The following is a 16,084-nucleotide window of genomic DNA, read 5'->3' as shown; positions in this document are numbered from 1 at the left end:
CCCCCCACTCCATCCCCTGCTTCCCCCACTCCGCGTCTGCGCATGATCAGTACGCGTTTTGTTCTTCCATTTTACTTCTTCACGTCAATCTCTGAGATAGCCTACACGACGGGGCCGCTTTGCTGCCAAGCGCGTACTTGGTCTCCCCACTCGTTGACCACGGGCATGTTGATGTCGTCCACAAACAGGGTCATCTTGCGGCCGTTGGGCGGACCGTATGTGGTGCCGACCCGCTTGTCCAGGTAGCTCTCGATGGTGCGCTGGACCATATTAGGCGTGGTGGCGAAGGAGAAGCTGAACCCTCTGGAGAGATGCTCCTCGGGATCGTACTTGGATACGTATCCCTGGATCATGACCGTCTTTGCGGTCCCCTGCTCGCCTGCAGTTCAACCCACAACTATTAACAATTTACACAAAGAACACATTTACGCCAGTATTCGAACCCGAGGCTGACCGATGAGGAGTACAGATTTGCCGTGCCGGGCGCAGTTGTCGATGAGGAAAGCGGTCCGCACGTTGTCCACGTTGGGGACCAGGATGGACGCGTACTCCGGCACCGAATCGTCTGGGTACAGGAACTCCTCGACGTGGGCGCTCCAGTGCTCCCACTCCCCGCTCGTGGACACCATGTACTCGAAGATGGACTCGCCCGGCTGAAACAAAAATAAAGTAGTTTGAAACAAGCGGTCGTACCCTTTGCACGCCAGGCTTCACAGCCCTACTTAGCCAGACGAGGCACACCTCTGGCTTGGGCCAGTTGAGCTTGGACTCGTGGCTGCACACGAACTCCTCCAGCTTCTCCCTGTCGTCCAGCTCAAGCGCGGCGCCCAGGCTCCACATGATGGAGAACAGCAGCATGCGCTCCAGGTGCTTGGCGTCGATCGGGTCCATCTCCTTGCCGGGCGGGGGCGCGGTCCCTGTGACAGGGCACCTTGATGTCGTGGACTGCCTTCCAGTGAGAAATAGAGTTTCAAATCGACGTCGATTTCGAAATTTCATGTATTCGCTGGATAAAATCGAATTGATGTCGAGTCGAATTTGCCTCGATCGATGACTATCGACCATTTACAATATTGCATACCGAAAGGGGTCCCTGTCGCCTCTAGTGTGCCTCGCATGAAAGGTAGGCAATTTGCGCTACAAACACCCCTTCCATTATTTGCTTATACTGTACCGCATGCAGGCGTGCGTACTGGCTTGCCCACCATCGCTCACCAAGGCGCCTGATGGCTCCGTGCGATTATGCAACCCGCCCGCACGCCTGCATGTGGTACAATATAGGCAAAATAAAGGGAGGTGTCTTTGGACCTCCTTGTACCGGGTGTTCTTTTATGAAACACCCGGTGTGTAGGCAACCGCCAGTGCATCGTCACCCCTGTTCAGCCGGGCCTTGCACAGGCTATGAGGCACTCACGCGCCTCGTTGTGGCGGATCATGAGCCCCTCCAGCACATCCGTGCACTGGCGGATGTACAGCGCCTCCAGGATGTGCATCTTGGCGTGCAGGCGCGTCAGCAGGAAGCGCTGCGTCTCGTCGTAAAGGGCCTCGAACAAGGGCCGCAGCGCGGCCGCGTCGTCCTTGTGCTGGCGCAGCAGCCACCCCTCCAGGATGGGGTTCCACGGCAGGCAAGACGACGACATGAACACCATGCCCATGCGGGACACCGTGGCCGGCGACGCGTTGTCCAGGTTGTCGGGTTCGAACAGCAGCTTGCAGTTGACGGCCATGACGATGCGGTCCCCGTTGGCCAGGGTGAGGGTCTTGTTGTCGTCCAGCACAGAGTTGAGGTTCTCGATCCACACCGCGTCCACGGGACCGTCCAGCACCAGCCACGTTGTCTCGGTTTTCTTGACCTAAGAATGTAAAACACGGCTAACGTGCAATTCTTCCAGTTTGATAAAATCGAATCGGTATCTATTTCCTGCGGCCGGTGACTTACTTTCAACGATTTCCTCCACAATGTAGAGAAAATACCGTCGGTCCAGTCGTTAGTAGCGACGTCTAAGCGGCCGAACATCTGGGGCGCCGTAATAGCCTGTCAAAACGAAAATGTGACAACTTCGGCTGGTGTTTTGATACACGCTCAGCCGCACACAGGCCGAGGAGGCCCGGCCCACCTTCGGGTTCATGCGCATCTCCTTGTGCGGGTTCCCGCACTCCGTCATGGCCTTCATGAGCGTCTGGATGCACTGGGTCTTGCCCGCGCCGGTGGGGCCCACGATCATGAGCCCGTGGCGCACCAGGGAGGTCTCGTACAGCTGCACCAGCTTGAGGTTCCAGCTGGGGTGGTTCACCAGCCCGACCTGCTCCACCGCGCTCGAGATGGCGACCTGCAGATCTCGGTAAGACCGCGTGGCCAGTTTGATGCCCGGGAACAGGTCCTCGATGAGCGTCAGGAACAGCGGCTCGTCCTCGTCCACTAGCTTGGACAGGTTCATGTCTCTGGAGAGGAGAGAGTTGGTCAGACATTGTCACTCGACGCGCCGCGCGTCTCTGCGCTGCGCCAGGCGCACCTGAGCACGCGCATGACGGTCGTCTCCTCCGAGTCCTGGGGGTTGGCCCTCTTCTGGGCGCCCAGGGTGCGCAAGCACGAGAGGATGTTCCGCAGGCCGAAGTCATAGTGGACCTGCTTGCTCAGCTGGTCCTCGCACAGCTTGTACAACGTGAAGAACTTCCTGGCGAGAAGGACGTTCTCACGGAAACCACAGGAGGCCAGCTTGACGCGAATGATGATCTAGAGCATGACATTGCGTTCATGTAAAATTCACTGCCTTAGACCCAACGCCCGCATTGCCTCATCTTGGCGCCAAACCTGTCTGTCCGGGACCATCATGGCAACCGATCTGAACTGAATCTTGAGATTCTCAGGGAGTTCCTGTCGACCCGCGTACCCGGGGTTCATGGTTATGAACAGGCCAAACTCTGGGTTAAGTGACACATTGTCCCCGTCACTGCAGGGAAGCACAAAGCGGATGTGGTCAGAGCCAACCTCGTGCGAGGCAGTAAATCCACCAGAGCGTAGGGGTCACCTGAACAGGAAGTGGGTTTGGCGCTGCTTCCTCGCGCTGAGCACGATGTAGATCTGCTGGGCAGCCACGGAGAGCACGGGCAGGTCGATGCGGTTGAACTCGTCAAAGCAGCCCCAGGACCCCGACTGGGCCAGCCCCTTAAAGATGCGGCCCAGCCCGCGGAAGTCCATCTGGTCCGAGCAGTTGAACACGACCACGTACTTGCCGAGCGCCTTGCCCATGTCCTTGGTGGTCTCCGTCTTGCCCGTGCCGGCCGGGCCGGCGGGCGCGCCGCCCATGTGCATGCCGATGGCCTGCGCCAGCGTGATGTAGCAGCGGTCGGTGAGCGGCGTGATGACGAGGCGGTCCGTGTTGCCCAGGTACTCGTTCTGGTAGATGAACGTCACGTCCGTGATGCACACGTTGATGTGCTCGCCTTCCTCGTCGAAATAGAAGCGCGCCTGTTTCAGCCACTCGAAGTCCAGGGGCGACTTGATGTGCAGGCGGCACAGCTCGTCGAAGATGTCCCTGTTCGACGACATTATAGTAATGTACTCGAGCACACATCAGCACACAACCTTCGGCCACGGGCGCACCTCTGATGGACGTGGATGGTGATGAGCGTCTCGTAGAGGACGCGCATGAACTTCGAGAGGTCGCGGGTAGTCTGGTCGATGAGCAAGTTCAGCAGGTCCAGGAAGAGCTGGTTGGTGGTCGGCATGGCCTGGCGGTTCAGCCTGGCCTCCTTGAGCGCGCGCTCTGCCCGCTGCGTCCAGAGCATCTGGATGTGCAGCAGCGCCACCTGTGCGACAGAGAGGATGGTCGACTTTGGGACAGACAAGCGTGCGCGACAGAGTGCCAACGCCGAGGCCAACGCCCACCAACCTGCGCGGGGATGGACTCGATGAAGGGGATGTCTTCGTACTCGGGCTCGCGGGCGTTGGCCACGGCGTTGCAGATGACCGTGTTGACGGACTGGCGGACCATGGCCAGGAGCTTGTTCAGCCACACCTCGACGCCGCCCGTCGCCACCACGGGGGTGTCGAGCGTGATGCTCTCTCCCTCCCTCGACTTGATGGCCAGTATCTTGTCGTACTCTTTCTCGTGGAAAGCCACCTCGGCCACGTTCTCAAACACGTTGAGCAGGTGTTCCTGGATAGTGTGGCTGTCCGAGGCTTGCCCGAGGATCTCCAAGAGGGCAGGGTCCGACACGAAGAAGAAGCGGGGGAACTGAAGACGCTTCTGCTCCAAGTACCTGCGAGTAATGAGAAAAAAGAATATGGACAACATTCCTCAGAGATTTATCACAATAAATTACACGTGTTCTAGGGGCTATTTAGTGTACCGACCTGGATAGGGACTTCTGGCAGGACTCGAGCTGCTCCAGGAGGAAGGGTAGCAGCTGCTGCATGCTCTCGTCACCCACGCACACTTCCAGCACGTTCTTCACGTCGCGGGCCCGGGACATGATCTTGACCCACGACTTGTCTATGCCCTGTGCGGGGCACGTACGAGGGCACATTTAGAATGCTGCGGTACAAACGGCACCACAGACGACAGGCGGACGCACGTTGAACTTCTTGGTCTCCGCGGGCAGCTCCTTGGCAATGTCGCCACCGCTGAACACCGCTTCCAGGTACACCCACAGGTTCTGGACCACCATCCACTGCTCCATGATCTCGGACGTGGTGCTCAGTTTCCACACCAGGTTCTGAATCTCCTTCTTGAAGTACGTGTTGTAGCTGAGTGAAAACAAGTTCTGTAATTGCGGTGGGGAACTATAGCAGCATGATAGACACATACCGGTTCGACAGAAGGGAGCTCATGACCATGAGGCTGTCCTCGAGCTGGGCGATTATCTCGGCGGCCTCAGTGCCACGCAGCAGCAGCTCGCCGCGGTTCTTGAACTCGACGAAGACCAAGTCCACAACGGCCCAGTCGGCCTTCACCTGGTTCATCTTGGCCTCGATGTCCTTCTCCTTGACGGCGCCCTGGCAGATGTCCGTGACGTCATCGATGTGCTGCAGCAGCGGCGCCTCCAGCAGAGTCTTGAGGGTGAACGTTTCGCTCTCCACATCAAAGCTGCAGTTGGTGAGGTCTTCCAGCCGCTTCCAGTGACGGTCCTTCATGGCCTTGTTGGTCATCATCTCGAGCAGCGGGCAGGTGCCGTTGAAGTCGTCGATCATTTGCTTGAGGTCCAGGTAAGCTGGCCACTCGCGGAGCCCCTTGGGCAGCCGGCGGCACCTACGACAGCACCACCATGATGACCTGCATGCTGCATGGTCCCTTCGGAGGTAGCCCAGCCGCGAGATGTGCCGCGTCCTCCAGTTCGGTCATAAACGTTTTACGAGTGGCAGTACCTGTTTTGGAATTCTGCCAGCTCCTCCATGATGGATTCGATGTTCACCTCGGCCCACACGATGTCGTAGTATCCCTCCACGGTCGACATGACCTGCGTCAATAATTCCGCTCGTCAATGCGCCTTGCTGCGCCCTGCTGCGCCCCGATTCCCGCGCCCTGCGCCCCCACCCCACCGGTTGGCCGCGCGCGCACCTGGTTGTAGAGCTGGTACAGTTTCTGCAGCAGCGAGAAGTCCCTCTTCTTTTGCATGAGGGTGGGGTACTCGTTGACGGTCAGGCCGAACAGCTCCTCCCCACTCGCGTAGATCTCGTAGCGCGCGAGCAGTTCGTCCAGGCGGCCCTGCAAGATGAGGACGCTGTGGAGGCCAGGTGTGACGTCCGGCAACCACTCCGGGCGGGACCACGAGAGTCAAGATGAAACATTTAATACCGACCGGTCGCTCGCTTCCCTCGCAGGTAAGTCCGGCACCATGGGGCCGGACCACTCGTAATCATAGTCGAATTTCTCTACGTCGTGCTTGAACGACGCCACCTGGCGGATCAGCTCGTCGCGGAAGGGGTCCTGGACGGCACACAGCTCCACCTGCGTCTTCATGGCCTGGAGGGGCGCGACTGGGGCTGGTTAGCAGTCACGGAGAAACGCAGTCGGCGGTGGACAAAAAGGACCTTACCACGGCCACCATGTTGTTGAAATTGTAGCGAAGCGTGTTGACGCTATCAATGTCCTCCCGACTGACGGCTACCTGTGGCGAAAACACATTTGTGAAAATAAACAACGGATCCACATCTGACCCACGGTAAGTGCAGCCATGAGCACCTTGTAGCTGGTGAGCAGGGCGTACATGTCCTCTAGCTCCATGAGGCTGAGGTCCAGCCTGATGAAGTTCTCCGCCACCTCGTGCAGAGCGGCCATGGCCAGCCGCACGTCGTCCAGGTCCTTGATCTGGCGCTGCAGCAGCGCGGTGTGGTCCACAATGAACTTGACGTTTTCCTCGAGGCGTATGCCGTGGTGCTGGCAGAGCAGGCGGCCCAGGATGTCCTTCCACGCCTGGGCCTCGACCATCAGTCCGGAGCGCGCGGGACCTGTGCGGTGCGGCGAGGGTTGCATGATCCCGCACACCACGACCACGACTAGCAGCGTGCTTACCGAAATTTATCTGGAAGCAGCCAACGTTGAATTTGGAAGGGAGCGCCTCGATGGCCTCCATGGCCTCCTTCATACACTCGAAGCGGCTTCGGATGTCCGCCAGGAGAGGCTGCCCGTCGACAAAGGCCTGGGTGATGGGCAGGCGAGCGTCGTCCCACAGCGGTATGATGCGGTGCGGACCCTGCGGACGCCGAGGAGGGAGGAAAAGGGTGACATCGGGTGGTGTGGGGCGCGGGGCGTGAGGAGCAAAGGGAGGTGGTGTTACCATGGTGCCCTCCTGGCGGGTGACCTCGGGCAGAGGGATGCCGTGTGCTGAGCTGTGGTCCTGCGACGCGAACGTCCACGTGAGAACAATTATTGGGCCTTACAAAGCATAGATCTACGACGGTCGTGGGGACTTACGTCCAAGATGCGGATGATTTCAGGTTTGAGCAACAACAGGATGTTGACCATGACGTTGGAAGTGCGCGTCACCTCCCGGTGTTCCGAGATGATTTTGTACAGAGTCTTGGTCTCGATCTCTGAGGCGGTCAGTGAGCCTGCCGAAGACACCCCTCGCGTTACTTGTCGCCACTCACCCTAGGCTCGGGATACTTCAGGCGGGGCTTACTCTGCGTCTGCGAGGATCCGTCCACGTCGACGGAATGCTCCTGACCCCAGACGCGCACAGCCTTGTTCACGGTCATGACGTTGGCGATCACGCTGTTGTATATGAGGTTGGCCTCCTCCAGGGTCGGGGTGATTGTCATCCTCGGGATCACGAGCAGCATGTCCGTGGCGAACAGCGGCGCAATCTGCTCGCCCTCCGCCTGCAAGGAGCGCCTGAGGGGCCAACGAGGTGAGCGACGAGACCGGACGGAGCTGCTAGCGGCGCGAACCCCCACAGCACTCACAGAGGCGCCCCCCGCCAGGACACTCACATAGATATGCCGTCCCGCCTTCGAAGCATCTCCAAGGAGTTTTTGTTGCACTTGACTAGCGCGTCGATGTTCTTGGCGTTAAAGTAGCAGAACATGTCCATGCAGTCGTTGTAGAACAGGGAGATGTCGGTAAGCTGGACCTTCTCCACCTCCCGGAGCGCTGTTGGAGGGCGAATGTCAGTTTTGCCAGAAGGCACGCCGCTGAGGGCCGGGGACTACCACACTCACCTTCCTCCCGGCTCATATCCGCCAGCTTAGTCTGCGAGCTCACGGTCCTCATGGCCTTGTCGGAGTCGAGCCAGTTGTACCGTTCGTCGCCGAACTGGTCTCCGATCATGTCGGCGAAGCGGTTTATGAGTTCCTTGACGGCGCCCTCTGCCGTCGCGGACCTCAGCGCCACCTCCGCGGACATCTTCTGCACGTGCTCGACGTTCATGGCGAGGAAGTGTTTGGGCGCCACAGGCTCAGCGGGGAGCCAGACGAGCACGGTGTCGGACAATGATGCGAGGGCGGCGTCTACCCTCGCCGTCTTCATGTCAGACACCTCCTTGATGAAGGCCTCCAGGTGGTCCAGCTGGGTGTTGACGGACTTGATGAACTCGTTGGCGCAGAGGGACGTCCACATGACGGTGGTGAGGCCCGGCTGGATGGTGGCCTCGAGGTCCTGCAGCTGGGCGCGCATGAGCGGCGCGAAGAGGCGCGAGATGGTCGAGCGCACTTCCGCGTAGCGCCGCACTAGGGACGTCACCGAGCCCAGCAGGTCGATCAGGGGCTTCTTGCAAAACGCCATCACCTAAGAGTACAGAAACAGCTAATTACATCTTTTCTTTGAGCGCACAGACAAAGCGAGGCACCGCTCTGTGGCCCTTGTTACCTGTGCGATCTCTGGCACTTGCAGCCCCATCCTCCAGAAGCACTCAGTCTCCCGGACGACCTCTTGCATGTACGGGTTGTAGTTGGTGCAGAGTGTTCCATCGTCGTCCCTGCGTAAGATGGACTCGGCGAGGAGCGCTCGCACGAGCTGCGTGCTGTTGCACCAGGCCGTGTGGTGCACGATCTCGTAGTGCACAAGCGTCATGGCCAACGCGTTGTAGTGCTTGATGACCTTTTGGGCCTTTTCAGTCTGAATGGCAGACGTCTCCTGGAATTATAAAATATACATTAAACATCGTTTAAGTGTCAACCTGGAATGAAAACAAAAAGTATTCTGTCAGAAGTGGGATTCGAACCCACGCCCACAGAAGTGGACTGCGACCTGAACGCAGCGCCTTAGACCGCTCGGCCATCCTGACTGATAAGGGGTGGCCCCAGCTTACGCGATAAATGTTCATCGGCTCAGCGATCCGCTCGAAGAACTGGCGCGACCAGAGGATGCGGCCGGCGATGGGCGTGAGGTTCCGCGTCACGAGTAGATTCTGCCTGTTGTCGTTGTAGCGGTCCCGGATGGACTCGATCTCTTCCATGAACTTGTCCAGCGCATCCTCGTAAGCCATCTGGACCTCTAGGCAGTCCAGACCGAGTTTCTCAAAACTGAAACGGAAAGCCAATCGCTCTCATCATTGTGGCATAAATTTTGTTTTTGTTGTAAATTTAAATTATTCGAACCGTTTGATGAGCATTAGCTGAGAGTGGATGTCAGGACAGCACTGCAGACTGCATCGCATAAACTTGTACAGGGACTCCTCCGCTTCCACCTGCGACCTCTTGAAAACATCGAATTCGACATCGAACTCCTCCTTGCGGTAGTTAAGTGGGTCAAAGGACTGGTTGGAGATGCGCTGGAACATCTTGATGAATTTGGCGGCGTGCTCGTCGATGCCTTCGATGCATGAGGACTGCAGCACGGAGAAGAGTAGAGTCGTCTCCAGCACGTAGACGATCTACAAGGAGAAACAGGGGGAGGGGTGAAAGTCGAGCACGAGCAGCTTGTCCCGCAACAAGCGCACGCGCGCGCGCACACCGAGGCGAACCTTGAGCAGGCGGCCGCAGAACTTCTTAAACTTGCCGAAGATGTACATAGACGAGCACTCGAACGTGCCCTCGAGCGGGCAGCGCGCCACCTGTTCCCGTGTCTCCTCGAAACGACGCTCGTAGTCGCGCTGCAGTCGGATGCACACCTGCAGGAGTGTGCGAGAAGAAGCGAATCAGTGCGCGGCAAGCACAGGGAAAACACACCTGAAAGGTGACCGGCCGCCGCCTGCAGTCCGAGCCGCCCCCTCACCTGCATCTTGTGGATCACATCCCTCTTGGCCTGGCACCAGATGGTCTTGGTGTCGTTGCAAGTCAAGTAGGCGCGACAAGAGTTGAGAATTTGGTTCGTCACCTGGAAGGGATAGAGCACCTCGTGGATATGTCGCACGGGTCGCACGTGACCTTAGTCTATCTCGGTGGCCAGGGGGACGTGACCTCTGACTTTGCCAAGGGGCTTTATCGTCTCGGTTGGTCCCAGTGCGCCGCGGGCCGCGGCCGCGTCTACCCGCGAGGACCGCCGCGCCAGTTGGGTTGCCTACCGCCACGGCGCGCGCCGCTCTCACCTTCACGAGCATGACCTGCAGACGCTCCGTGGTGTTGTAGAACCTCGACGTGGAGTACAGGTTCCGGATGAGGGTCATGAGGTTGGGTATCTGCGCGGCGAGGCTGGGCGGGTCCAGCTGGTACAGCGGGGCGAGCAGCCTCTGTATGCCGTACATGTACTTGACGGTGTCTGCTGCCTCGTTGGCGGCCTCGGTTATCTCGCTGTCCAGCCGCTTCCACCTCTGAGGGCAAGTACAAGCGCCGTTGGTCTAAAGCTCGCTCATCGGCGGCGGACATTGACGCATGTTCATAGTCCTTTGCAACTTACGGCCAAGAGCTTGCTTTTGCTCAACACCAGGACCACGATGCAGTTTTGGCACACGGGGCTCTTGAGGTGTTCGATGATGGACGTGTACTTGGCGAGGCAGCGCCGCCAGTACACCAGTTCCGAGCGGGGTCCGATGTTCTCGCGTTCTCGGCGAATTTGTTGTCGCACCGTAAGGACCTGGACAGCCGAGCGGCTGGTTCAACTTTCCGAATCTAGTGCTCCGCCTTTCCACGCAAGCTTGCCAGACACCCACCTCTTGGATCTGGTCGCACCACTCCCGGACGTGCTTCTCTATGACGGTGACCACGTCCCTCTTGACGGCGGCCTCCTTCACCTTGAGCGGAGAAGACAGCTCTCTGAGAACTTCTTCCTCTGGGGTGGCGAAGCGCAGCCCGAGGTCCAGGTCGGTCGACGTACCTGTAGGAGGGGCGGTGAGGGGAGAGACGAGAGTGAGGGGACGGGGGAAGGGGGGGAGGAAGTTTGGTCTTTTCACACTTCTTCCGCTTGCTGTCTCGCCGGCGTCTACGTACTTGACAAGAAGTGGGCGAAGTTGTTGAAGTTGTAGAGGAACCGCTCCCGGTCCTTGTTGGGCAAGTCCCCCCAGTTGTTGGACGAGCTGAGTGCCGGCGCGCTCAGCCTCGTCACCAGCTCGGACAGCGCGGTCGCGGTCGTGGAGCCGGGCTGCACCTCGAACGGCGTAAAGTAGAGGTCCTGCAACACGGAGAGCGGCATAGTGCAGGCAGTGCAGGGCCCATCACATCCCGCCCTTCCACCTTACCACCACCGCCCGCCTCGGCGCTTACGTCCAACATGGTTTTCTCCTCCAAGGCGGTGAGCTTGGACCGGTAGATGGCGACGCAGTGGCCGCTCACGCACTCGTCCGACCCGTCCGTCACGAGCACCCTGGGGAGCAGCTCGCCCGATCCTATCACGTAGTCCACGGGCAGCACGCGCCCGCTCTCTGCCAGGGGACGACGGGGGGGATTAGAAGAGACCGGGGAGGGAGGGAATATATTCAGACTGAGAGACGCCCCGCGGCGGGGCGCACCTTCGGGTGCGGGCGGCAGCTCCTGGTAGCTGAAGATCACGGCCTGGCGCCCGCCCTCGCTCAGGAAGCTCTCGATCAGGTCCATGTTGGCCTGCGAGTCGATGATCCCGTCCTTGACGTCGCTCGCGTCGATGTTGAGGTGCATCGCGACCGCGTCCATGATCTGGAAGTGCTGGCCGCGGAGAGCTTTGTCCCGCTCGGCACGCGCCGCTCGCGCCTTTTCCTACATAGAGAAAATGCAATTAATCAAAGGCGATAAATCACTTGCGCCTGGTAGATACATTGAGTGGCACTTCGTCTCCCTCCAGACTGACCTGCCTCACGCGAGTGATCTCGGCCTGCGTGAGCGGCATGTTGGTGCGCTTGGACTTCTTCATTTCCTTCTTGAGCTTCTCCCTCCTCTTGCTCTTCTTGGCCAGGGCCAGCTCCCGCTCCTTGTCCTCCATGACGGCCGACATGAGCAGTGCGGAGCCGGTCACCATGGGCCTGGAGCTGGCGGAGGGCCGGGGGCTGGCCACCGGGCCGCCGTCCTGGCTGCCCCGCTGGCTGCCCCGCTGGCTGCCCGCGGCCGCGGCCCCCAGGGCGCTGCTCCTGCGGCTACCGCTGCCGCCCGCCTGGCTGGCACGACGACTGCCATCCTGGGGCGGGGAGGGAGCATCCTCCTCCTGTTCCTCCCCATCCTCTTCCTCCGGCTCCTGACAAGGCGTCGGCCGCGGACGAGTGAGTCAAGGCGTCAAGGGGCTGGGCGACGGGCACCGCTGGGGCCCCCTCCTCCACGGTGACGGCAGTTAAGCTCACCTCTGCGGGGACGGGGGGCTCCTCCACGGGCTCCTCCACGGGCTCCTCCACAGGCTCCTCTGGGGGCGGGGGCTCTCCCTCCCGCTCCTCCGCAGAGGCATTTCCCTCGTTGTCAGACATGGCGGCTTACCGGGCCATCACGGCGTGTTTCAGGACTCCCAAAATGAAGGGACTAAGCGAGCCACCGAGAGGTGCGAGGAAGAGGGACTGTCATGAGCCGACGCCAGTGGAGGCACAGTGCACCGAGAGGTTATGTGTTGGTAAATAAACAAGGACGCCGTCAACAATTCAACCCATCTCCCGGCGACCGAGAACTTTCATTTTTACTGAGCTTGTCGTGGCTAACGAAGGAGAAGATAAACGTTATTAAAGGGTATTCTGCTTCAGAGGTTCTCAAGTTACGTCCAAATCAGGTCATTGCACACACTTTGTAACACATTGTATTTATTTATTTTCACCGAGCTAGATAACAAAATAAATATATCACAGTCATGCATACAGTCTCACACGCTTCACACACAGTATCAGTCTACGCCTCCGCCTGTAGGCCTAGTAGTCGATGTCAGGGCCGGGTGCGATCCCAGTGGCGTTCTGGATCCACCTGAGGTAGGACGTGACCCTCGTGTAGCCGGCGGGGTGGCCCTGCGTGCAGCCGGCCGCCGACAAGAACGATAGGATGCCGATATGAACGAAAGTGCCTCCCTCATTGACCACGAGCGGCGCACCCGAGTCCCCCTGCAAAAGCGAAAATGACAAAAGTCAGAGGGTGGCTCGAATACTTGAAATGTAGTTGGCCCCAACGGAAACCAATGGACGGTACGCACCATGCAGCCGGGGCCGAAGCCTGTCGTGGTGGAGCATAGGATGGACGACGTGGTCACGTTGCTGTACTTCTCGGCGCACTTCTCGTTCGGGAGAACCGTCTCCGCCGCGTAGCCCAGAACGGCGGTGGCGTTGCGAAATGTACCAACTGTGGTTGCAGGAAAATAAAACGTCAGTTTTTACTGCGCGGTGAGGCGAAGTGGAGTACAGGCAGGCGGACACCATACGTACGGCCGGACATGACGCCCCAGCCGCTGAGCCACGCGTCCCTGTTGGCGTATGTCGTGCTGAAGCTGTTGCGGCTCGGCAGCCGAACGGGGAGCAAAAAGCCTGGGCAGAGGACAGACGCGATTTTAAGAGCGGCAATACTTGCGCCAACGACACGGACAAACAACAGAGTAACGAGGGCATACCGTTCAGCTTCACGCGGACGGGCAGTTTGATGGCCGCGATGTCGTCCTTGTGGATGCCACGCCGGTAGCCCGGGTGCACGACGATGTGCGTGCACGTCATCGTCTGGCGGAAGCGCTCCTGCTCCGCGGTGGGCCGGTAGGACCCCATCCTCACCACGATGGAGTCGTACCTGCATACAAAGCACATTTCAATTCAAAGCCCTAAGTGAGTACGTAACTTGGCGTGCGGTGTATCATAACGACGATTAATTAAGAAAGGGGACCAAGGGCCACCCTGTAAAACTGATATGAAATATTGCACCACAAAAAAATAAAAATCAAAAATGAAAGCCATAAAAACAACTGCAGGGAAAATATTTCTGACTGCACGTAACACTGCACTAGTGCTTAAAATAAATACAAAATAACTGCTGGCCTATGCAGTCAAAAATTAGCACTATGACAAGAGTCTGTTTTTTCTGAATATTTTTTTGCGGTGCACCTTTACATTTTTCACGCTGTTCACGTACCCGTGCGCGCAGTTGGCGGCGGTGAGCACCCACTCATCCGACACGAGCGCCCCGCTGCACGAGTAGTATAGGCCCCTGTACAGCAGGCTGACGTGCCACGGGAACTGGCCCGGCAGCGCCCTGGGGCCAGGACCGCCGGCCGCCGCCCCAGGTGACTCTCCCGGGGTGCCTCGCAGCGTGATCTTGTTGACGAGGCTGTTGACGTGCCCCGCGTCGGCCGGCTGCGGCACCGTGCCGGGCGCGCAGCCCGGGCACACCTCGGGCTGCGGCAGGAGGAGGTTGGCCAGCAGGTGGTCGGGCGGTGCCGGCACTTCCTCCACGGTGGGCAGGTTCGTGATCAGCTGGTAGTCGCCCTTGGTAGCTTCGGGCGTGGCAGGCCCCTCTACCGCGCGGATGAGCTTCCTCAAGTACCACGGGTAGGGCGGCAGCTGCACGGGTGCCGCCGCGGGGGCCGTCGGGGCCGCCGGGGCCGCGGTCGTCCACAGCGGGGCCAGGACCAGCACCAGCAGCGCGACCGAATCGGCAGACATCGTACCCAAGACTAACGCGCGCCCGGGCCGGCCGCGGGGCCGCGCCGTGCCGGCGAGACTGCATGGAGCTAGGGGACAGGAAGGGGGAGGGGGGCGCAGGCGGGGATTTCCAGGAAGGTGCTCGATTACGCACGGGAGAAACATTACAATAAAATGGTAGTTAAGGCGTCGCCTGAAGCGTCTTCGGTCAAAACCTGCGGTTGTCGAACTTGCAGAATGGCGGCATGACGCAATATGCGCAATACTGCGCGCCTTAAGGGGGGACCTTTCGTAAATAAAAGTTGTCCGATTTTTATGAAATTTTACGTGGCCATTCGGTACCACGTCCTGACTCTAAATATAAAATTTGGGCTCGCTGGCTCAAATACAAGCTGAGATATTTAACGTTAAAATTGTTAAAACACGGCCTTTTTCTCGAACTCTCCAAGAGAGCGTATCGCTCGGATCAGTAATTTTACGTTTCCATGTGATAGAGGAAGGATGCCCAGAGGTGCAATGGCCAATCCCATCGACGTCCAAAACGAATAAAGTGTTCAAAACCCCGTTCAAAAAGTGCATACTTTTCGTTTTCCAAAAAAATAAAGATGGTTAGACTTTTGTCTCCTCCCATATACTATTGCACCTGCGGGCGTCTTTCCCCTATCCACAGATATCGTTACTTTTGTCCTGCGACAAAAACTGTTCAAACGAGAGTTCGAATACGTAGAGCCTTTTTTGGTGTCACTTTGTCGCATTTAAAACTCGCGGTCAGTCTGGCGGGGGCCGCCTGGTGGCGCGGGTGGCAGGGTGCGGTACTACGTCAGGAGGATAGCCGACGGACGTGTCGAAGTGATGGGTTTACGACAGCTGAGGCCAAACAATGCCGTGGCCGAGCCGCTGTCCTTTCGGCAGCGTTGCGGAGTGGCCCGGAGGGGTCCGGTATGGCCGGCTGCCGCACGGGCCCGGAGAGCTCCTGCGAGAGAAGCCAGCGCAGCGAAGGCTGGCTCCAGCCGACGAGTGAGCGAGGAAATGAGGACTATTCAAATTGCCACATCTACTTATTCGAACTCTAATTTCTACAATTTTCATCGTAGAGAAAAAATAAAAGTATCAGTGGAAAGAGAAGGGAACCGCGCGGGTGCATAGGGTGTTCACAATATAAAAACCGCCAAACAATCCCCCCTTTTATGTAAGAGGAAAGTAAGCACTTTTTGAACAAGTCTTTGAACACTTTATTATTTTTTAATATTGATCAAATTGGGCATTGCACCTCCGGGCATCTTTCTTCTATCACATGCAAAGGTAAAATTACTGATCCGAGTGATACGCTCCCGAGGAGAGTTCAAATATTAGTTCAAATGCCGAAGTTCAATTCTACTTTTAAAGATAGTGCTGTGAACCCTTATATCATTGTAAACGGCGCAACCTCAGTAATATGATGCCGGACCTAATTTTATTCAAACTCCAATATTTCTGGTAGCTGTTAGGCCCGTACAGTTGGTCTTATTGCAGACAATTGCACTCTATTGGGGTCCCGGAGCTGGTCCCATTGTATGACTGACAGGTCGCCGCGCGCCGCCCGCCCCTCCCCCGCCCAGCCGCCGGTAATCCCTGCCCAGCGGTCCTCAGCAGGTATACCCTGCGCGAAACAATTCGGCACCACAAAAGTCGAGGAAATGCACCCAAAGCCTATCTTTGCAATGCATTC

The 16,084-nt window shown here is 58.3% G+C and overlaps 2 protein-coding genes and 1 non-coding gene across 3 annotated transcripts; all 3 read right to left on the bottom strand.

Annotated features, from left to right (window-relative positions):
• Positions 1-101: 101 nt before the first annotated feature.
• LOC113210043 (dynein axonemal heavy chain 5-like) lies at positions 102-11,173 on the bottom strand. Its single transcript, XM_052271433.1, has 34 exons — positions 10,808-11,173; positions 10,531-10,694; positions 10,278-10,454; positions 9,970-10,191; positions 9,657-9,758; positions 9,406-9,552; positions 9,041-9,315; positions 8,752-8,965; positions 8,310-8,576; positions 7,664-8,228; positions 7,436-7,595; positions 7,126-7,337; positions 6,918-7,054; positions 6,781-6,840; positions 6,516-6,696; positions 6,186-6,451; positions 6,010-6,111; positions 5,803-5,966; positions 5,562-5,724; positions 5,369-5,460; positions 4,812-5,252; positions 4,579-4,750; positions 4,358-4,503; positions 3,894-4,263; positions 3,605-3,810; positions 3,030-3,536; positions 2,813-2,951; positions 2,514-2,734; positions 2,118-2,442; positions 1,940-2,035; positions 1,415-1,853; positions 742-917; positions 455-653; positions 102-379 (listed from the first exon to the last, which is right to left on the bottom strand). The coding sequence occupies exons 1-34, from the start codon at positions 11,007-11,009 to the stop codon at positions 102-104; spliced, it is 7,587 nt and encodes a 2,528-aa protein (XP_052127393.1). The 5' UTR covers positions 11,010-11,173.
• Trnal-cag (transfer RNA leucine (anticodon CAG)) lies at positions 8,644-8,727 on the bottom strand. The gene has a single exon. It is a non-coding gene; the product is annotated as a tRNA-Leu (tRNA).
• Positions 11,174-12,548: 1,375 nt separating the features above from the next.
• LOC113210053 (brachyurin) lies at positions 12,549-16,078 on the bottom strand. The gene is made up of 5 exons (XM_052271431.1): positions 13,868-16,078; positions 13,359-13,528; positions 13,177-13,275; positions 12,948-13,093; positions 12,549-12,858 (listed from the first exon to the last, which is right to left on the bottom strand). The coding sequence occupies exons 1-5, from the start codon at positions 14,539-14,541 to the stop codon at positions 12,673-12,675; spliced, it is 1,275 nt and encodes a 424-aa protein (XP_052127391.1). The 5' UTR covers positions 14,542-16,078; the 3' UTR covers positions 12,549-12,672.
• Positions 16,079-16,084: the final 6 nt, after the last annotated feature.

Source organism: Frankliniella occidentalis, unplaced genomic scaffold (assembly GCF_000697945.3).
Source record: "Frankliniella occidentalis isolate FOCC.00 unplaced genomic scaffold, Focc_3.1 Scaffold161, whole genome shotgun sequence".
NCBI classification, from domain to species: Eukaryota; Metazoa; Arthropoda; class Insecta; order Thysanoptera; family Thripidae; genus Frankliniella; species Frankliniella occidentalis.
The sequence above is the reverse complement of the archived record's forward strand: the minus strand, read 5'-3'. Positions and strand labels throughout refer to the sequence as shown.

Bases quoted from the DNA above. Each gene is read 5' to 3' on its own strand.
- LOC113210043 (XM_052271433.1), bottom strand. From the start codon at position 11,009: ATGCCGCTCTCCGTGTTGCAGGACCTCTACTTTACGCCGTTCGAGGTG. The intron at 7,596-7,663 runs GTGAGTGTGGTA...GCCCTCCAACAG, and splicing joins GGATATGAGCCGGGAGGAAG to CGCTCCGGGAGGTGGAGAAG. The intron at 3,811-3,893 runs GTTGGTGGGCGT...TCTGTCGCACAG, and splicing joins TCGAGTCCATCCCCGCGCAG to GTGGCGCTGCTGCACATCCA.
- LOC113210053 (XM_052271431.1), bottom strand. From the start codon at position 14,541: ATGTTTCTCCCGTGCGTAATCGAGCACCTTCCTGGAAATCCCCGCCTG. The intron at 13,094-13,176 runs GTACGTATGGTG...CTGCAACCACAG, and splicing joins CTGGGGCGTCATGTCCGGCC to TTGGTACATTTCGCAACGCC. The intron at 12,859-12,947 runs GTGCGTACCGTC...TCGCTTTTGCAG, and splicing joins GCTTCGGCCCCGGCTGCATG to GGGGACTCGGGTGCGCCGCT.